Raw genomic sequence first — 22,714 nt, 5'->3', positions numbered from 1 at the left:
GCAGTTGCGGCGCAAACTTTTTGGCGTACCATAAAAAAAAACATGGGTACAACGGCAGAATCGCTCGAAAAAAACCTTTGCTATCTGGCCGCAACCGAAAGTTGAGGAAAAACTGTGCCCAGGAGTACTCCAAAAAGGACCAAAGCTGGTGTCATTTTCCTAGACGAGAGCAAATTTAATCTTTTCCGGAGTGACGGCAAGACCATGGTTTGGCCTAAGTCAAAAGTGAAACACGTTGGGAGAAGTGTGGTGTTTTGGGGCTGCATTTCCACAAAAGGAGTGGGGAACTTGGTGTTTATTGATGGCATCATGAACCAAGATCAGTATTTAACAATTTAAAAAAAAACATTTTAAGCAGTCGGCGGAGAAAATGGGTATTGAAAAAGTATTTAAATTAAATCAGGACAATGACCCAAAGCACAAAGCCCATAAAGACAAGTCCTGGTTGCTTTAAAACTGCCCAATAGTCTTGGAAACGTCGCCCCAAGCACCTGATCTCAATCCCATTGAAAAATTGCGGAGTGAATTTGACCGCCGTGTACACCAAACGCCGATATCTTCTTTAGCGGATTTAAAAAAAACTCTTCCTGAAGTGGGCGAAAGTTGGCGGCAAATACACTAAAAAAAAATTTTAAATATGCCAAAACGTTTAAGCGATACCATTAAATATAATGGTTATCACACTTAATATTAGAATAAATTTAATTTTTAGATAAAATAGTTTTTTCTTAGTTCTAAAGGCAAATACCGAAAATTAAAGTAACGTAAATTTTAAGTTGTTATTCGTTTTTGTTTAATTTTATTTTTAATTTTAAATAAATTTTTTTGTGTTTATCTCTATGAATAGGAAATAAAAAAGGCTTTCAATTTCTATCAAAATTTTTTTTGAAAGTCTTTTTTTAATCTTTTTTTTTTTTTTGATTTGAAATTGAGAAAATGAAAAACCGAATATTAATGTGATTCACTGTATATGTTCCAAAAATGTGGTCCAAAAGTTTCAGATCAAAATTTGCAACACTACAAGAGTTAGGCCTTTCCATGGAGCACATGTCGAGCACCGGTCTTTTGAAGCCATAACTTTAGACGCGTTTTTCTCAAAACTACGTTTTTTGAGCTTACGAAAGTGATTGACTGCGTTGGGATAAACCAATCATTATAAATTTGTTTTTCAAATTGTTCCTAAATGTTTTTCTTTCTAATAAATAAACTACGTTCAGCCAAAAATATTGAATTAATTTCAAAATTTTTTTCCTAAACAAATGTGTGTTCATATGCAGAAAAAATTTCAGCCCTGTATCTTTAACCGTTTTATCAAAAAATTTCTAAAAAAAAGTGTTTTTTTCGGGTCCAAAAGGTGAGAACCTGCCTGTAGATTCTATATTTTCGACGATTGTTCCTATGACAGTTATACGACTATATCGTCCGATTTTAATGCAATTTAATTCGAAATTTAAGATTTTTAAGAAATTTCTATGTTCCAATGTCTTATGAAAAACAACGATATTATAATTTTATTTCCGTTATTACTTGGTGCTATGTTCCGGCTATATAGCGGATCCGATTTAACCTCCCATCCGAGCTCCTGTTTGACGACACATCAACGAAGCGTGAGTTGTGGTGTTGTCCTGGTAAAACGCCCCTGCAGTTCCAAAATTGCTTTGTCGTCGATGAAGTGTGCGAAGCCGCACCGACGACAGTGGGGGTAGCAGCCGTAGCCGCGGCGGCGCGAGTTCATAGAGACATTTTATATGGCACCGCCGTTTTCGGGATACATGTCGCTCTCGATGAACTTTTTGTCCGTTTCATCGAACGAGTCGTCGGTGGCTTATACGAATTTTGTATGGAGAAAATTCGTATAAGCCATCGTTGCTTTCGTAGCTGACGTGGAGGCGAAGTTTTCATCAATGGCTTTGGCGAGGATGTCCTTAGCGAAATCATCTATGTCAAGCCTAAAAATTTCATCCCCAAATTCATATGAAAAACAATATATATATATTTAATTCTTTTTTATTTTATTAATATATCTTATTTTGTAATATAAGAAATAAGTACATAAATAATATGAAATTCGAAAGTTTTTGTTTACCACTTCTGTGGAGTATTTGCAGGACATCGGCTGTTTTGCGTCCATCTATGGTACAAATATTTTTATTATTACATGTTATATATTACTTTTTTTAATTTAATGCAAACTTACCTTTCAAACGAATTTATGGGACATATGTATGGCTGAATCCTAAAAAGATTTAAATAAGTTTGTAGTAAAAAACATAATGTTTTTGTAATATTAACGACACTTACATGATTTTTAAACATTTCCGCTGCCCGTTGCACAAGTGAAGTAATTTCACAACCAATCGTCGACGCACTACTTAAATGAATGACGCAGTTTCATTTTTCTCCGATCGAAAGAATTTTTTTTTTTTTTTTTTTTTTTACGCGCGTAGTCCCACGGCCCACTTACCCGCCCAACCGACCGAGGGGCGACCGCCGTGTATCGTACGGCACGATTCGCGAGAATTTGACGCGATTATTAAAACGAGGTTCACGAGAGAAGAGTCGCGACTTAGAAAAATAAGAAAAAGGCCGAGGAAAATGAGGAGGAAGACAATAAGATCTAATTATGAGCCAAAAAAGTCAGAAGAGATCGCTTTAAGAGCGGCAGAGAGTCAGAAATAGATATAATAGGATAAAGTCTATTATAGTCAGAACACAATACTCTGTAGGGATCATGCAGTTCATAGTTAGATCTACATTGATTTAAAATTAGGGGGATGTAATTTCTGGTTAATCTACTTGGAACAGAAAAGTTTAGCCTGCTAACTAAGTCGGGGCTATCAATTTTACCACAAATAAGATTAAACATAAAAACTGTTCCAAGCATCGTTCTACGGTTGGCTAGGGAGGGTAAATTAATTATAAGTAGTCTACTAGAGTAGGAGGGTAATAAAAGGTTTGCATCCCAATTTAGGCGCCGTAGGGCAAAAAGTAAAAAATTTTTTTGGACCGATTCAATACGATCCGAATGAACTCCATATTGGGGACTCCAGACCGGTGATCCATATTCAAGAATTGGACGGACAAGCGAAATAAATAAATTTTTAGTTCTGTAAGGGTCGTCAAATTCCTTTGACCACCTTTTTATAAATCCCAGCACACTCCTGGCTTTATTCACCATAGACGAAATATGGATAGAAAATTTTAATTTTGGGTCCAGAAGAACACCAAGGTCATCCACCTGAGTTATTCTGTCCAAAGAGCATCCACTTAGAGTGTAAGCCCCCGTATCGGGTCAGTTCGACAAAAGGTCATAAGCTTACACTTTGAGCCGTTTAAGTTGAGTAAGTTATCACTGCACCATTTTTGAAAGCTATCTAGATCGGATTGTAAATTCGAACGGCAAGAAATGTCCTTATACTGCAAGCACAATTTAACATCATCTGCGTACATAAGTACACGAGAGTGTGTTATTACTAATGGAAGGTCATTAATAAATAAGGTAAATAGTAGCGGGCCAAGGTGGCTCCCTTGAGGGACGCCGGAGGTGACTCGGAGAACACAAGAAAGTGAATTCTTAAAAAGGACCCTTTGTGTCCTGCCATTCAGATAACTTAAGATCCATTCTAGAAGATCAACTGGGAAACCTAATAAGTCAAGTTTCCTTATAAGAAGTGAATGATTTACAGAGTCAAATGCTTTACTAAAGTCAGTGTAAATGACATCTGTTTGAAAATTGTGTTTAAAACCCCTTATCACGAATGAAGTAAACTCCAAGAGATTAGTGGTTGTTGATCTTTGTTTTATAAAACCGTGTTGACACGGTGAAATTATTGACCTACACAGGTGCTGCAAGTGAGGGGTGATAACTTTTTCAAAAAGCTTAGGAATGGCAGACAATTTAGAGATACCTCTATAATTGCTTGCATCCGATTTGTTACCTTTTTTGTGAAGAGGAATGACAAAAGACTCCTTCCACATATGGGGAAACTGTGACGTTTCCAAAGAGAGGGTAAACAATTTGAGAAGCGGCTTGCACAAGGCTTCCGCGCAATATTTAAGCACACAGCCAGGAATTCCATCGGGGCCTGGCGAATATACAGGCTTAACACGCTGAAGATCGCAAAGTAGGGAGCTCTCGCTTAACGTGGGACAGAATACTAAATTCGACTTGGATACAGCATAAGAATAGGGCTGATCATAGTGAGGTGACTATGTTGTTTGAAAAAACTGGGCAAATAAATCGGCTATTGCCTGATCCGATGTTGCCGTAGTATAAGTGTGTCAACTCTTTATTGAACCAAGGAGGTTTGCTAGAGATAGACGGATAGTATTTCGGAACACAAGAATAAAAAAAAGTCTGGATTACAGTATAAAATATATTTATGGCATCCGCCATATTATTGCAAGTGAGAAGACAAATTTGGAGTCGGGCCGCCGTCGTTTGCAAGCAACGATTCGTGTTATAAGAGTGAGAAAGAGAGGAACACTTAGGAATATCCCTTTTCCTTTCCTACACACTGATTGCTTAATTGCCAAAAGTCTTCAATCCCCTGCCTCAAGCGGTCCACTTGTTCACAGTAGATGGTAGAATGAAGCGTCTGGCCATATGGGAGTAGCTCATAGTGAATAATTCCATTTCAATCGCACCAAACACCAAGCAAAACCTTTCTGGCCCGCAATCCCGGCTTGGTCACTGTTTGGAACGATTCAGCGTCCTTCAACCACCACTGTTTTCGCTTGGTATTGTCGTATGCATTTTTCGTCGCCAGTCAATATCCGCTTCAAGAATGGGTCGAGTTCGTTCCGTTTCAGCAGCATATCTCAGGCATTGATTCAATCCAGAAGGGTTTTTTTGCGTCAAATCATGGGGCACCCAAACATCAAGTTGTTTTTGATTCCAGCCTTTTGCAGATGATTTACAATGGCTTGGGGCCTAACTCCCATCTCCTGGGCGATGTCACGTGATGCCCTAAGCTGATCTAACTATGTATTTCAAGATTTGACCGGTATTCGCCTTTCACCGGCTGCCTATCCATGGTATCGTTTTTAGCGGCTCGGAATCGACGAAGCTATCCCTCCGAGTACCATCCTCCAATACACCATTAATCTCACGGAACGTTTCTCAAGCGGATTTGTCTTTAACAAAGAAAAACTTTAAAATAGCGCAAATTTCCAAATTCGTTAGTGAACTTCATGTTTATGTAAACGTAATGTAGAAATAATAATCGTTTTGTAGCTTATGTCAAGACCTTTCAAATGATTTATAGTTTTGCCAGATACGAGCTCTTTAGCGCATTGTACATAGCAAATTCTAAAGGCAAAAAGACAGAAGGGATATATTTGACACCCTTATACAATAAAATCTCTTATATCTATGTTATCGTTTTTTTTTTTATACCCTTGCAGAGGGTACTATAGTTTCAGTCAGAAGTTTGCAACGCAGTGAAGGAGACACGTCCGACTCCACAAAGTCGAAATACGTCCGTACGTCTGTCTTCTGTCGGTCTCTCTGTTTCTATGTAAACTAGTGTCTCAGTTTTAAAGCTATCTCGCTTAAACTTAACCAAAAGTTGTGTAGCTTTTGCACGCAGTGTATAATTCGGAACGGGCCAGATCGGCGGCTATATCAGATAGCTCCCATACGAGAGATTGAAAAAAATTCTCACGCCGTTGTTTTTGATCATATCGACTTGATTTTTTTCATATGGTATTTTCTAACTACTATTGAATTTCGAATTAAATTTTTATGGAAATCGGGTAACTATATCATATAGCTGCCATAGAAAATAGCGAAAATGTCTTTATGGGGTCTGAGGTGTCTCCTTCACTGCGTTGCAAACTTCTGACTGAAATTATAACACCCTTTTGCTCTGTAAGGGTATAATAAAAAGATAAGATCGTTGTTTTTCACCAGAGAATCATGATTTTTTGAATTTATGCTGTTTTGTAGACTATTGAATGCCGAATTAAATTTCATCAAACGAAAATTTCATCGAACCTCGAAAATGTGGAAAACTAGAGGTCCTGTGTCCGCTTCGCTGGTCAACACAATTTAACAAAATAATAGTCAATGTTGCAACATTTTTCAAATATATGGAAGTATAGAAAGATGGTGATTTAACACTTTTCCAGTTTGACTTTTTCACTTGCGCAGCACAATCCAGCCGTTTCTCTTTTAAAATTGAAAGCACTGCAATATCGGTATATAGTCGCCATTGGTCCAATATCTAAATTTTCATTATCACTGTAGTTCGCAGTGGGATCTTATTGGAATGCCAAGCGATTGAATGATGCAAATGATCTCCATGTGCTCATTTGTCTTTCTTCGCTTAAGTTTTGTGAATATACTTGTTGCTGGCTTGGATGTCTGCGGCCAATGTTTGCACGTCGTCCTCTAAGCATTTTGGGCTATGGATAGAGTGGTGAATTTATCCTCAAATGCACGATCCACATAATTTTCACAGTTCAACTTAAATTTATTAAAAATTCTTTTTTTTTCACAATTTTACAGTGAACACAATACCCGTTTGTCCATGAAATTAACTGAGAAGAGAACACTAAGGTTTGCATAATATGTGAAAAAACTTAATTCACTTGGAATTCATAAATGAAAACCACAAAAATTGCGTTAAAATGCTATGTTTGTCAGTGTGATGAGGTAGCAACTCACTTTATATGCGACAATATTGCAATGCGCGTGTTGGCCACCGAATACGGGCTGCAACTCGACAATTTTCCTCCGTGGAAACTGGAAGTTGACAATGTCGGAAAAAATTTGTATGGAAAAGAGAAAAATATGGCTTAAATGCGTATTTCTGAACATTTTCAAAAAATTATAAAAATAAAAGAAAAATGATTTTTGAAAAATTATTTTTGCATTTACTATTATTTTTGTTTAAAGAAACTTTTTGCATCCAAAAATTTTAGTTCTGAAGCCGAGGGAAAGTTTTTTTTTTTTAAAGAAGCAAGTTCAAGTTTCGAGTATATTTCATTTTTATTTTGTCAAAATATATATGCCGACCAGTGTATATAGGTATAGTCTTGCGGTATTTCCGCTAGGTGTTTTTGCAAGCACGTAGCTCTAGTTTTATTCGTCGCATCGGTTCACGCTAGAGCTTTTTGCTCTAGCTCTTTTCACGTGCTAACACGTGTTTGATTTATTGCTGTTTGTTTTTAGTCGTTCGTGAGTTATAGCGTCGCAAACATGGAGCATAATAAAGAGAAAATACGGCATATTTTACAGTACTATTATGATAAAGGCAAAAAAGCATCTCATGCTGCCAATAAAATTTGTGCAGTTTATGGACCCGATAGAGTTTCCATTTCCACCGCGCAACGATGGCTTCAACGTTTTCGTCTGGTGCAGAGGTGATCGAAGATGCGCCACGCTCCGGAAGGCCTGTCGTCGAAAATTGCGATAAAAATGGCGATGAAATGGTCGAAAGAGACCGGCATAGTAGCAGCCGTAGCATCGGCCAAGAGCTGGGTATGAGTCATCAAACCGTTATAAACTATTTGAAGAAGCTTGGATTCAAAAAGAAGCTCGATGCGACTTGGCGCAAAAAAACATTTTTGACCGTATGGATACATGTTAATCGCATCTAAATCGCAACAAAATCGACCCGTTTTTGAAGCGGATAGTGACTGGCGATGAAAAGTGGGTCACTTACGACAACGTAAAGCGTAAATGGTCATGGTCGAAAAGCGGTGAAGCTGCCCAGACGGTGGCCAAGCCTAGATTGACGGCCACGAAGGTTCTTCTGTGTGTTTGGTGGGATTGGCAGGGACAACTGGACCGCTTGAATGCAGCACTCATGCAGAAGAGGCCATCTTTGATCAAAAGAGGCCGAATTGTCTTCTATCAGGACAACGCCAGGCCACACACATCTTTGGTGACACGCCAGAAGCTCCGGGAGCTCAAATGGGAGGTTTTTTTGCATCCACAGTATAGTCCGGAGAACGAGAAGTTGGCCACAAGAGAGAGTTAAATCGTATTATTATAACCAATTTTATATAAAATTGAAAATTCAATAAAAGACTTAAAAGACAAGACTTTTTTGACAACCTTATATATTTTTCGATATTTTCTATGGCAGCTATATTATGGAGTTATCCGATTTTGAAAACATTTTATCCGAAATTCAATAGCGGTAAGAAATCAAATCGATCTGATCAAAAACAACGGCGTGAGAATTTTTTATTTTATTCTCTAGTATGGGAGCTTTCCGATATAGTCGGCCGATCCGGCCCGTTTCGACTTATATATTGCGTGCAATAACTACACACCTTTTGGGAAAGTTTCAGCAAGATAGCTTTAACACTGAGAGACTAGTTTACATAGAAACAGACAGGATGACAGACGTATTTCGATTTAGATAGTGATGCTGATCAAGAATATATATACTTTATGGAGTCTGAGGTGTCTCCTTCACAGCGTTGAAAACTTCTGGCCAAATTTATAATACCCTTCGCTCTGCAAGGGTATAATGAGACACCTTGTTCTTGTCATCCACTTTACCACCGGCGGCTAACAAATCACAGATAATTTCGTCGAAAATTTAAAAAAAAAACTTAATAATTCCATCTCGCTTGACGGCTTGAGAGAGAGCAGTCGTTTGCGCACAGCCAACTGTGTAGCCAAACTTTTCTTTCATATACCGCATCCAAATTTTTAAAAAATCTGGCAGGCGGATTTGTAGCTTGTTGCGAAATTCATGTTGCATCATTGAAACACAAAGCTTCCAAAGATGGAGAGAAGAAAAATGCCGATCAGGGAAGCCAATCGTTAATATCGGATCTTAAACCAAAACCAGGATCAAATTTGTCGGAGTTCAATGTAGATCTGTGCAAAACTTTAGTTTTGAAATAAAGAACCTTCTTTTTCAACTTTTCTAGTCGTAATAAGAAATAACAAGTGTCGGAAATGGAACTGTTCTTATGATTAAGGTTTTATTTCGGTTTCTAACTCTTAAACAAAATTGTCATTTGGATATCGGTAAGATTAAAACAATTTTATACAAATTTCTATTATGTATTTATAGGAAAATCAAAACGTGCAAGCGCGTTGGTTGCAGCTGTGGAAAAGGCTACGGAAAATTTTATTCAAAAAGGCGAACAGATTGCCTATGAGAACCCCGACATTACTCAAGAAATGTTAGCAGCTGTCGATGAAGTGAAAAAAACCGGCGATGCTATGAGTATTGCAGCTAGGGAATTCTCCGAAGATCCATGTAGTTCTTTAAAGAGAGGGAATATGGTGCGAGCAGCTAGAAATCTGCTATCAGCTGTAACTCGTTTGCTCATTTTAGCTGACATGGTAGATGTTCATTTACTTCTCAAATCGCTTCATATTGTGGAGGATGATTTAAACAAACTAAAAAATGCATCAAGTCAGGACGAGCTTATGGACAATATGAGGGTATGTTTTGCATTAATCATTACTTTTTAATCTTTCACTTGTTTCATATTAATAACAACAAGAAAGAAAGTTAGCTTCGGCTAGCCGAAGCTTTTATACCAGGGGTGCTCAAATTCGTCTTATGGCAGTGCGTTTACTTACACACCCACAAGAAAACGTGTACATATGTAGCGGCGCGTTTGTGTTGGGGCGCAGCTGTGCACTGAGAGAAAAAAAAAAGTTTTTACCTCCAGAACTACGAAGCATATTACGCATTGTACTTCGCATTTAAGTTTATGCTAAAATAACTGCTCTCTAATTCATCACTCATTTTGATCCGCCAAACAATTTAACATAACACCTACGATGGTCCACCACGAAATAAATCAAAAGCCAACGCAGACAGAAAAATAAGTTTCAGTGCATGTGCTCGAGGAAAAAACAAAAACAAAATACATTGCGTTCAGCGAAGCGTGACGACGGATAGAGATGTAATGAAGAAACAAGCAAAATTGTTTTTGTTTCGCATGCAAATCGAAGCCCATATGCACGGTGCTTATGCGCGCACTACCCATAAGCACAGAGCATCTACAAAAACAAAAGTGCACTCAGTGTATAGGCGTTGAGCACCCCTGGTTTAAGATCAATGATGAATTAGAGAGCAGTTATTTTAGCATAAACTTTAAATGCGAAGTACAATTCGTAATATGCTTCGTAGTTCTGGAGGTAAAAACTTTTTTTTTCTCTCAGTGCACAGCTGCGCCCCAACACAAACGCGCCGCTACATATGTACACGTTTTCTTGTGGGTGTGTAAGTAAACGCACTGCCATAAGACGAATTTGAGCACCCCTGTTTAAGATCTTTAGTGTCGCTGATACGCACACACGCAAGGGTGCCGATCACTGATAAATACGTATGCAACAGCGTGTTTTTAAGCTTAAATTTGGCAGTATTGCACTGTATTTTTTTCGTCACGATGCAATATCCGGTTGAATTTTTTAATATTTTTTAAAAAATTTGGTTCCTATTTCGGCTTTTTGGCACCTATGTTAAATCATATCTTATGTTATTATAAAGACCATAAAAACATAAAAAAAATATATATCTTCTTTTTAAAAATGTTTATTTTCGGTAAACAAGTTTTTTTTAGATGTCAATTTAATCCACACTTAATTTCTTCATTAGCAATTCGGTCGCAATGCTGGAGAACTTATAAAACAAGCAGCCAAACGTCAACAGGAACTCAAGGATCCTCAGTTAAGAGATGATTTAGCTGCTGCTCGTGCGATGCTTAAAAAGCATTCTACTATGCTTTTGACTGCATCAAAAGTATATGTTCGCCATCCCGAACTGGATCTAGCAAAAGTAAATCGCGATTTTATTCTCAAACAAGTTTGTGATGCTGTGAATACTATCAGCGATGTTGCTCAAGGAAAGTCATCCCAACCGACAGATATTTACAGTGGAGCAGGAGAACTAGCTGCAGCATTGGATGATTTTGACGTAAGTTAAAGAAAATGATTTAAATAATTGGTCATGATTAAGACATGTCAGTCTTTAATTTTAGATGTCTTAGTGTTAAATCTGTACCGTCGATAAAAAGAAAGAAAGTTTTTTCGACGACCCGAAGTCTATATGCTTTGGTCTACAAAACGACTAGTGTTATCAAAAATTTTAAAAATAACATATTTTTCTTCTGTTATGATAAGGTTGTCAAATATATCTGTTTTCGGTTTCTGTGTCGGTTTCTATGTAAACTAGTCTCCCAATTTTAAAACTATCTTGCTGAAATTATACCAAAATTTGTGTAGTTACTACACCCAGTATATAAGTCAGAACGGGCCAGATGGGGCGCCTAGGTATATCGGATAGCTCCCATACAAAAGACTGACATAAAACTTATCACATCGCTGTTTTTTATCATATCGAATGGATTTCTTTTAGATGGTGATTTTTAACTACTATCGAATTTGTAATTAAATTTTATCAAAATCGGACCACTATATCGTATAGCTGCCATAGGAAAGTTCGAAAAGAATATATAGGGGAATGTGGGGATAGGTGAACCATGGGGATAGATGAACCACTAGTAATATTTCACCTTCTATCAGGATTTTGTGCACCATCTTCATATGTGTTATTTATCCAGTCGGTATCTTAACATCACACGTACGCGTGATCGCGTCAAACAATTGCTGTCATTTCTATCACTAATCAAAGTTTTTGTGCGCCTTTCGCAGCTATTTGCGACCTGACGTTTTCTTGGGAAAAATTTATTGTGCTCCGCCTGTGGCATTAAACTCTAGAAAATTTGTTGTTAACTTAAATAGACGCAAATTATGTTATTTTCACGTATATCTCACGCATTTCAAAATATTCCATTAGCCTGAAAGGTGGTTCAACTATGTTTGTGGGGTGACAACTATGTTTGTGGGGTGACAACTATGTTTGTGGGGGACAAAAATTTAAAATGCTCATAAAGTTAAAAAAAGTGGCATATTATTTTCACAAAATACTGGCAAAGGAATGAATGCTCTTTTAGATTCCTGTAAACAACAGACCCTAACGTCGAATGATATATGATATTGATATTATAAGTGCCTTATTTTATTTAAATAAAAATATTATTTCTTTAAGGACCGCATTACTATATAATATAGTTGATATATGAAAAAATTTAAAATATATGCAAAATTCAACAGAAGTGAAGTTCATATAAAGTTGCCAAAAATCTCCCTTCCGCCTTTTTGCCTTTTGAATTTCGCTAAAGAGCTCGTATGGTATTAAGCATCAATTTGAAGGTCTTGACATAACCTACAAAACGACTCTCCTTCGTTAATGGTTTCGACGATTCAGAACCTGTGTAAACGACACCAAGGATAAGCCAGCCGTCAAAAGACCTGTGACGACGAAATCCGCTCAGATAATGAAATACATGGAGTTGACAGGCATGTGGCAGCTATATGATATAGTTGTCCGATTTTGATAAAATTAAAAAATTAAATTCAAGAGTCGTTAAAAAATTCTATATCCCAAAAATCATGCTTTTCTGATGAAAAACAACGATGTTATAATTGTATTTCCAGTAATTCTATATAGATTTTTCTATCTTTCCTATGGAAACTATATGATAACGTTGTCGGATTTTAATGACATTTTTTTCTAGATTCAAGGGTTATTAAGCTCCATATTCTGAAAAACATGCTCGTGGGATTAAAAACAATGACCGTATAATTTTTTTTTCGATTATTTTTATATATATTTTTTGAATCTTTCCTATGGAAGTTATATGATGGTTATCCGATTTTGATCAATTTTAATCCGAAATAGAAGTTAGAAGAAATCTGGAAAAAATCAAGTCGATATGATCAAAAACAACGGCGTGGGAATTTTTTTTTCATTCTCTTGTATGGGAGCTATCCGATATAGCCAGCCGATCCGGCCCGTTCCGACTTATATACTGCGTGCAACAACTATACAACTTTTGGGAAAATGTCAGCAAGATAGCTTTAAAACTGAGAGACTAGTTTGGGCAGAAACGGACAGAAGGACAGACAGACGTGCAGACGTATTTGGATTCAGATCGTGATGCTGATCAAGAATATATATCCTTTATGGGGTCTGAGGTGTCTCCTTCACTGCGTTGCAAACTTCTGACTGAAATTATAATACCCTTTGCTCTGCAAGGGTATAAAAACAACAGACTAGTTCACATAGAAATAGACAGACGGGCAGACGTACAGACGTATTTCGATTTAGATCGTGATGCTGATCAAGAATATATGTTACTTTATGGGGTCTAGGGTTTATTTTTTTTAGATTTTATTGCTTTACCTGCGGCAGGCAATTCTCGTTTTCAGTGATATACATATTAATCTTTATATATATATATATAAAAATTATCTTGAAATGTTCTTGGATGTCTAGGATAAAGTAAACAAGAAAGGAAGCTAGCTTCGGCAAGCCGAAGCTTATATACCCTTGCAGATCTCAAATATGTCGAACAAAATGCATAAAGCCTAACAACATCGAAGCTATGAGGATTTTTCTATTCATTTTCCATATTTTCGACTATAGATCAAATGGGAGCTAAATGATATAGTTGTCCGATTTTGATCAAATTTAATTCGTAATTCAAGAATCGTAAAAAAAACTCTATATTCCAAAAACCATACTTGCCTGATGAAAAACAACGATGTTATAATTTTATTTCCGTTATTTCTATATAGATTTTTCGATCTTTCCTATGGCAGCTATAAGATATAGTTGTCCGATTTTTATGAAACTTTTTTCTCAATATAAGGGTTGTTAAAAAACTTGATATTCAAAAAATCATGCTCGTGGGATAAAAAACAACGATGCTATCAATTTATTTCGATTAATTCTATGTATATATATTTTTCGATCTCTCCTATGGCAGCTATATGATAGAGTTATCCGAATTTGTTCAAATTTAATCCGAAATTCAATAACAGTTAGAAAACGCCATCTTGAAGAAATCAAGTCGATCTGATCAAAAACAACGGTGTGAGAATTTTTCATTTCATTTCCTCGTATGGGAGCTATCTGATATAGTCGGCCGATCCGGCTCGTTCCGACCTATATACTGCGTGCAACAACTACACACCTTTTGGGAAAGTTTCAGCAAGATAGCTTTAAAACTGAGAGACTAGTTTGGGCAGAAACGGACAGAAGGACAGACAGACGTGCAGACGTATTTGGATTCAGATCGTGATGCTGATCAAGAATATATATCCTTTATGGGGTCTGAGGTGTCTCCTTCACTGCGTTGCAAACTTCTGACTGAAATTATAATACCCTTTGCTCTGCAAGGGTATAAAAACAACAGACTAGTTCACATAGAAATAGACAGACGGGCAGACGTACAGACGTATTTCGATTTAGATCGTGATGCTGATCAAGAATATATGTTACTTTATGGGGTCTAGGGTTTATTTTTTTTTAGATTTTATTGCTTTACCTGCGGCAGGCAATTCTCGTTTTCAGTGATATACATATTAATCTTTATATATATATATATAAAAATTATCTTGAAATGTTCTTGGATGTCTAGGATAAAGTAAACAAGAAAGGAAGCTAGCTTCGGCAAGCCGAAGCTTATATACCCTTGCAGATCTCAAATATGTCGAACAAAATGCATAAAGCCTAACAACATCGAAGCTATGAGGATTTTTCTATTCATTTTCCATATTTTCGACTATAGATCAAATGGGAGCTAAATGATATAGTTGTCCGATTTTGATCAAATTTAATTCGTAATTCAAGAATCGTAAAAAAAACTCTATATTCCAAAAACCATACTTGCCTGATGAAAAACAACGATGTTATAATTTTATTTCCGTTATTTCTATATAGATTTTTCGATCTTTCCTATGGCAGCTATAAGATATAGTTGTCCGATTTTTATGAAACTTTTTTCTCAATATAAGGGTTGTTAAAAAACTTGATATTCAAAAAATCATGCTCGTGGGATAAAAAACAACGATGCTATCAATTTATTTCGATTAATTCTATGTATATATATTTTTCGATCTCTCCTATGGCAGCTATATGATAGAGTTATCCGAATTTGTTCAAATTTAATCCGAAATTCAATAACAGTTAGAAAACGCCATCTTGAAGAAATCAAGTCGATCTGATCAAAAACAACGGTGTGAGAATTTTTCATTTCATTTCCTCGTATGGGAGCTATCTGATATAGTCGGCCGATCCGGCTCGTTCCGACCTATATACTGCGTGCAACAACTACACACCTTTTGGGAAAGTTTCAGCAAGATAGCTTTAAAACTGAGAGACTAGTTTGGGCAGAAACGGACAGAAGGACAGACAGACGTGCAGACGTATTTGGATTCAGATCGTGATGCTGATCAAGAATATATATCCTTTATGGGGTCTGAGGTGTCTCCTTCACTGCGTTGCAAACTTCTGACTGAAATTATAATACCCTTTGCTCTGCAAGGGTATAAAAACAACAGACTAGTTCACATAGAAATAGACAGACGGGCAGACGTACAGACGTATTTCGATTTAGATCGTGATGCTGATCAAGAATATATGTTACTTTATGGGGTCTAGGGTTTATTTTTTTTAGATTTTATTGCTTTACCTGCGGCAGGCAATTCTCGTTTTCAGTGATATACATATTAATCTTTATATATATATATATAAAAATTATCTTGAAATGTTCTTGGATGTCTAGGATAAAGTAAACAAGAAAGGAAGCTAGCTTCGGCAAGCCGAAGCTTATATACCCTTGCAGATCTCAAATATGTCGAACAAAATGCATAAAGCCTAACAACATCGAAGCTATGAGGATTTTTCTATTCATTTTCCATATTTTCGACTATAGATCAAATGGGAGCTAAATGATATAGTTGTCCGATTTTGATCAAATTTAATTCGTAATTCAAGAATCGTAAAAAAAACTCTATATTCCAAAAACCATACTTGCCTGATGAAAAACAACGATGTTATAATTTTATTTCCGTTATTTCTATATAGATTTTTCGATCTTTCCTATGGCAGCTATAAGATATAGTTGTCCGATTTTTATGAAACTTTTTTCTCAATATAAGGGTTGTTAAAAAACTTGATATTCAAAAAATCATGCTCGTGGGATAAAAAACAACGATGCTATCAATTTATTTCGATTAATTCTATGTATATATATTTTTCGATCTCTCCTATGGCAGCTATATGATAGAGTTATCCGAATTTGTTCAAATTTAATCCGAAATTCAATAACAGTTAGAAAACGCCATCTTGAAGAAATCAAGTCGATCTGATCAAAAACAACGGTGTGAGAATTTTTCATTTCATTTCCTCGTATGGGAGCTATCTGATATAGTCGGCCGATCCGGCTCGTTCCGACCTATATACTGCGTGCAACAACTACACACCTTTTGGGAAAGTTTCAGCAAGATAGCTTTAAAACTGAGAGACTAGTTTGAAGAGAAACAGACAGACGGCCAGACGGACAGACGTACAGACGTATTCTGATTCTACTTGTGATGCTGATCAAGAATATATATGGGTGATTCCATATCAGATTTACAGTCGATATCGGGAAATTCGATGAGATATTTTTTTTCATGCTCTTTATCAAAAATAAATCGACACGTATTTTTTTATATGGCTCAGAAAATTTTTTTGTAAAAGTTATGATTTTTTGAATTTTTGATGAACTGCCCTTTTTTGATGACAGTCGCGTTTTCCAGCCCCAATAACTCGAAAACCGTACGTCGCAGAAAAAAATGAATAGGAAGTAAAAATTTCATCCTTCCTTCTTCTTTGCAAAACTTTCATGAAAAAATTTTTTTAAACAATTTTTCACCACAAAAAGTTCAAATGTTTATAACAAATTCATTTTTCTCCAACTTGGACATTTTTGATTTTTTTTTTTTTTCACAGTAAATCCTTCAAATTCTTCTGATGAACATACTAAAATTTCAGAATGGTATCAAAATTAGTTTTTGAGTTATAGAATTAAATAGCATTAAAAATTCATTTTATTGACCCTTACTATGCGCGCGCGAAGCGAATTGACGCTCGTTAGAGTCGTTGGTCGGCGCACGCCCTGAGACCGAGCGCGCGGACCGTGCATGATAATCTTTAAAATTCTATAACTCAAAAACTAATTTTGATACCATTCTGAAATTTTAGTATGTTCATCAGAAGAATTTGAAGGATTTACTGTGAAAGAAAAAAAAAAAATCAAAAATGTCCAAGTTGGAGAAAAATGAATTTGTTATAAACATTTGAACTTTTTGTGGTGAAAAATTGTTTAAAAAAATTTTTTCATGAAAGTTTTGCAAAGAAGAAGGAAGGATGAAATTTTTACTTCCTATTCATTTTTTTTCTGCGACGTACGGTTTTCGAGTTATTGGGGCTGGAAAACGCGACTGTCATCAAAAAAAGGGCAGTTCATCAAAAATTCAAAAAATCATAACTTTGTCAAAAAATTTTCTGAGCCATATAAAAAATACGTGTCGATTTATTTTCGATAAAGAGCATGAAAAAAATATCTCATCGAATTTCCCGATATCGACTGTAAATCTGATATGGAATCACCCATATACTTTATGGGGTCTGAGGTGTCTCCTTCACTGCGTTGCAAACTTCTGACTGAAATTATAATACCCTTTTGCTCTGCAAGGGTATAAAAAGTGAGAACAATTCAAAATACAATTCAAATTTTTTAGGAATGCCCTTAAAAACAGTCCTTTTCTTTGTATTCTTTATTAAAAAAGTTTTCTAAAAAAAATAGTTATGCATTTCTCACATCGATTTAAGGGGGGAAATACAATTAGAAGGCCTGAAATGAGGGCTATCTTTGGGAGTGGATTGCAAGTAGGGTATTAAATGAATCTTAGCGATTCTTTTTGCATGTTATTAGGTAATTATTGAGCAATAAAAATCAGTCAAGTTTTTTGAAAAATATTGTAATTAAGCCCATTTATGATCAATAATGTGGAGTCGTGTTTTTAGGGAAGGACTTTGCGCCGTGCAGTTTCTAGGTCCAGGATCACGACTTAAACAAAAAACAGAAACTGGGCTTTAAACTTAAAGGTACAGCGCACACCATAAATTATTCCATATTTGAAAAAAATTATTTTTCCATTAAAAAATTTGAAGTTAAAAAAAATAAAAAAAAAAACGATTTTTTTCGACTTTGTTTGTAAAATAAACATGCTATAAGAAACATGGTGTGGAGAATTTAATTTCAAACATAATGCAAAAAACCGCGTTCGATTAAAATGAAATCTCTGACCTGTACATTGCACGGCGACTTTGAAAACACGACTTTTCAGGAGAAGCGTTTAAAGTTTACTTTTGTGCATGTCCGCCATATGACACACCCTCACTAAATTGCGTATAACTTTGAAAATAAGTACCGGACGGCTTTATGCTTTTAAAGACTAATTCCCAGACATATTTAGAGTACATTAACCCAAAAAAATTTTTTTCGAAAAAAAAAATTTCTAATTGTATTTCCCCACTTAATTAAGGGGGGCTTCTCATGTAAAATTTAAAAAAACGTTATCGATAGAATAACGTCTTGAGAGTATATTCCCGAAGTTTTATGACTCAATTCTCAATATTATGGAAAATATTAGTGATTGAACGAACGCGCTCGGGCGCGCTTTGTATGCTAACTCAAAACTTTAAATCGTTTTTTCTCAAAACTATGATTTTAAAAACGCGGTACACGGTTACGAAAAAACTACTGAACCGATTTTTGATTTCTAAAAAGTGTTTTGCAGATTATACATTGAACGAGTGCATGAATATCTGAAATTGTGAAAAAAGTTATTTTAATCACTTTACAGCCCAATTCAGCAAAAAAAAGACGAAAAAATGACACTTTTTTTCAAGACGTGATTTCAATATTTTAAAATCGAATTTTTTGAAGTTGCAGACATTCATGCACTCGGGGAACCTTGCTGAATAATAAAAAATTTTTTTTGTATGTTTAAGAGGAAAACTTTGGGCTCCACACTGTACCGCAAAAGGTCCCTCAGCCGCGTCGAGCCACACGCGACCTTGAATAAGTCCGCCATTTTGTTTTTTAGAATTTTCAAAAAATGTTTTTCTCATACCTTAAACATGTCTTCAAATAAATGCAAAAAATTATTCGTGTAAGTTTTCAGTTTCCAAGTGAAAAAAATTCCGAAAAAACAACTACTTCTTGACATGTTACATGAGAAGCCCCCTTAAGATGCCAAGGAGAAGTCGTCCTGACAATTAAAAGTGCAAAGAACTACCTCACGTGTGTGACATTTGTGGTGTGGAAACGATAAATAATATTAGCTTATATTAGGTACCAAGCATAAAGGCAAGCGCAATCTATATGATATTGGCGATCTATTGACAACATTTTCGAACTTCGCAGGCGAAGGTGCTGGGCCTTTACTAGTATACAATAAATATAAAAAAATATTTATTTTCTTCTTCAGGAAGGCATCGTAATGGATCCTATGACCTATAGCGAAAAGCGTTCGCGACAATTGCTAGAAGAACGGTTAGAGAGTATTATTAGTGCGGCAGCGTTAATGGCGGATGCAGACTGCACTCGAGACGAACGACGAGAGAGAATAGTGGCCGAATGCAATGCTGTACGACAGGCTTTACAAGATTTGCTTTCTGAATATATGTCAAACGTAAGTATTTTGTCTGGTATACCTATTTTCCCGATAACACATTTTGTTTTTTTAGATGAGTCAAAAAGATAATAGCCCTGGACTTTCCAGAGCGATTGACCAAATGTGTCGCAAAACTCGTGATCTTCGAAGGCAACTACGAAAAGCTGTTGTTGATCACGTTTCTGACTCATTTTTGGAAACAACAACTCCTTTGTTGGATTTAATCGAAGCTGCGAAGACCGGTAATGAAAAAAAGGTTCGGGAAAAAGCTGATATTTTTACTAAGCACGCTGAAAAACTCGTTGAAGTAGCTAATTTGGTTTGTAGCATGTCAAGCAATGAAGATGGTGTTAAAATGGTTCGGTACGCTGCTGCCCAAATTGAAAGTCTTTGCCCACAAGTCATAAATGCAGCATCTATTTTGACTGTACGACCCAATTCCAAAGTAGCTCAAGAAAATATGACTACTTATAGGCAAGCTTGGGAAGTTCAAGTTCGTATACTTACCGAAGCAGTGGATGATATTACAACTATTGATGACTTTCTTGCTGTATCTGAGAACCACATTCTTGAAGATGTTAATAAATGTGTAATGGCTTTGCAAATTGCTGATGCTAGAGACTTGCGTACCACTGCTGGAGCCATTCAAGGTCGTTCTTCGCGAGTTTGTAATGTTGTTGAAGCTGAAATGGACAATTATGAACCATGTATTTATACCAAAAGAGTGCTAGAAGCAGTAAAAGTTCTTCGAGAGCAAGGTATGTATAAACACGACAAAGACTCACATTTCAAAGGGGTTAACCTCCCTGACATAAAAGGAATAGGAGTCGATAAAGCCAAGACAGTCTGTCCTTTTCGCTGACTTAGTCTTTAAATTTGAAGATAGGTTCAATAATGAAAAGAAAAGAGAAAGAAAGAAAGCTAGCTTTTGCGATTCGAAGCTTATATGTATAACCTAGCAGGTAAAACTTTGGCCGACTATATCAGATAGCTCCCATACGAGAGAATGAAATAAAAAATTGTCACGCCGTTTTTGATCAGATCGACTTGATTTCTCCAGATTTCTTCTAACTAACTTCCATTTCGGATTAAAATTGATCAAAATCGGATAACTATCATATAACTTCCATAGGAAAGATCGAAAAATAATAAATAAATAATGGAAAAAAATTATCTGAGAGCAAAAACCAAAACGGTTTCATGTTCTGTATTGAATTATCAATTTGTTTTTCATCACACGACTATGATTTTTTGAGTATCAAGTTTTTCAACTAGCCTTGATTTATAAAAAAAATCATAATCATAAAAATCGGACAACTATATCAAATAGCTGCCATAGGAAAGATCGAAAAACCTATATAGAATTAACGGAAATAAAATGATAACATCGTTATTTCTCATCAGAAAATCATGATTTTTGGAAAATATAGAGTTTTCTAACGACTCTTGAATAACAAATAAAATTTCATCAAAAGCAGACGACTTTATCATATAGCTGCCATATGAACAATAGTCAAAAATATGGAAAATTAATAGAAAAGTCGTCGTAGCTTCGGTGTTGTTTAACCTTTGTGTATTCTGTTCGAAATATTTGATGACTGCAAGGGTATATAAGCTTGGGCTGCCGAAGCTAGCTTCCTTTCTTGTTTTTTTTTTTTTTTTTTTGACAGCACTTTAAAAAACGTCGAAAAACGAAGTCTCTTTTGGTTGTACTACCTACCTACCTACCTTGCCTAACAATAGACTAGACCTACTATCCCCCCTACTACTACTACTATTACTAATACCTACATACTACCTAGCCACCAACAACCTAGTGTTTTGTCAACCAGGTTCTGCTCGAATAAACCACCGATTGAAACATCTGCTTTTATTGATGTTACTCTAGTTATCGCATAATAACAATATCGACGCATTTCCACAAATGTATCATATGTTGAAAAATCCAATTTTACAGGAGAAGCTTTTTTTTATTTAATCTCTTAGGAGCACTGTAACAAACGATAAAATTGAAACTTAATTTTTATCGGAACTATAGGGTTTTCAGTTATAATATTTCACAGGGTAGTGAGACATTAGGTGCCTAACAATTTTGCATTCAAATCTCAATTTCGAAAAAAAGCGACATACGAAATGCGTCGATATTTGTAATTAATCTCGTCGTTTCATAGTTTATAATTTTTAACAGCATAGGTACTTAAACTTCTGGTTCCCGAAGCTTTCTTTCTTTCGTTTGTTTTAAATTAGGAAAAATAATTTTTTATTTCTAATTTAAAAAAAAGTTTCACTGATAAATTTTTTGCATTTGTAGTTATGATGAAATTTGAACAACGCGTGGGAGCTGCAGTTGGAGCGCTTTTAAATAGCTCAAATAAAGATGTTGACGAAAATGACTTTATTGATGCTTCTCGTTTGGTGTACGACGGAGTCCGTGAAATTCGAAGAGCCGTTTTAATGAATCGAGTAAGTAGTCGATTTTTATACCCTTTAATCGTGAAGTAAAAGGTATACGGTTTTTTATACACCTCAGACCCCATAAATTATATATATTCTTGATCAGCATCACGATCTGAGTCGAAATACATCAATACATCTGTCCGTTTGTCCGTCTGTCCGTTTTTATGTAAACTAGTCTCCCAGTTTTAAAGCTATCTTGTTGAAACTTTCCCAATTTTGTGTATTTATTGCACGCATTATATAAGTCGGAACGGGCTGGATCGGGCGACTATATCGGAAAGATATTCTCTCCATACGAGAGAATGAAATACAAAATTTTCACGCCGTTTTTTTTTTATCAGATCGACTTGATTTCTTCCATATGGCGTTTTCTTACCACTATCAAATTCTGGATAAAATTTTATCAAAATCGGATAACTCCATAATATAGCTGACAATGAAAAGATCGAAAAATATATAAGGTTGTCAAAATTTTATTGAATTTTCAATTATTCATAAAATTGGTCATAAAATAACATCGTTATTTTTTTTTATCATAATCATGATTTTTGGAATATATGTTTTTTAATGACTCTTGAGTTTACAATTAAATTTCATCAAAAGCGGACGACTATATCTCGTCATGCTTTGATGTTGTTTAGCCTTTATGTATTTTGTTCGACATATTTAATGACTGGAAGCGTATATGAGCTTCGG

At 35.7% G+C, this 22,714-nt stretch overlaps 1 protein-coding gene across 1 annotated transcript in view; it reads left to right on the top strand.

The window, feature by feature from the left end:
• Window positions 1–22,714, top strand: part of LOC108101990 (catenin alpha) — a 33,153-nt gene that overhangs the window by 2,977 nt on the left and 7,462 nt on the right. The window contains exons 2-6 of the mRNA XM_043209543.1: window positions 9,042–9,418; window positions 10,584–10,901; window positions 19,376–19,579; window positions 19,635–20,319; window positions 21,873–22,024. Of these exons, the coding sequence (XP_043065478.1) occupies window positions 9,042–9,418; window positions 10,584–10,901; window positions 19,376–19,579; window positions 19,635–20,319; window positions 21,873–22,024 (1,736 nt within the window). The remainder of the gene's footprint in view (window positions 1–9,041; window positions 9,419–10,583; window positions 10,902–19,375; window positions 19,580–19,634; window positions 20,320–21,872; window positions 22,025–22,714) is intronic.

This window comes from Drosophila ficusphila, unplaced genomic scaffold (assembly GCF_018152265.1).
Source record: "Drosophila ficusphila isolate 14025-0441.05 unplaced genomic scaffold, ASM1815226v1 contig_106, whole genome shotgun sequence".
Classification (NCBI taxonomy): domain Eukaryota; kingdom Metazoa; phylum Arthropoda; class Insecta; order Diptera; family Drosophilidae; genus Drosophila; species Drosophila ficusphila.
Note: the sequence above shows the minus strand (reverse complement) of the source record. Positions and strands in the feature narration are given on the sequence as shown.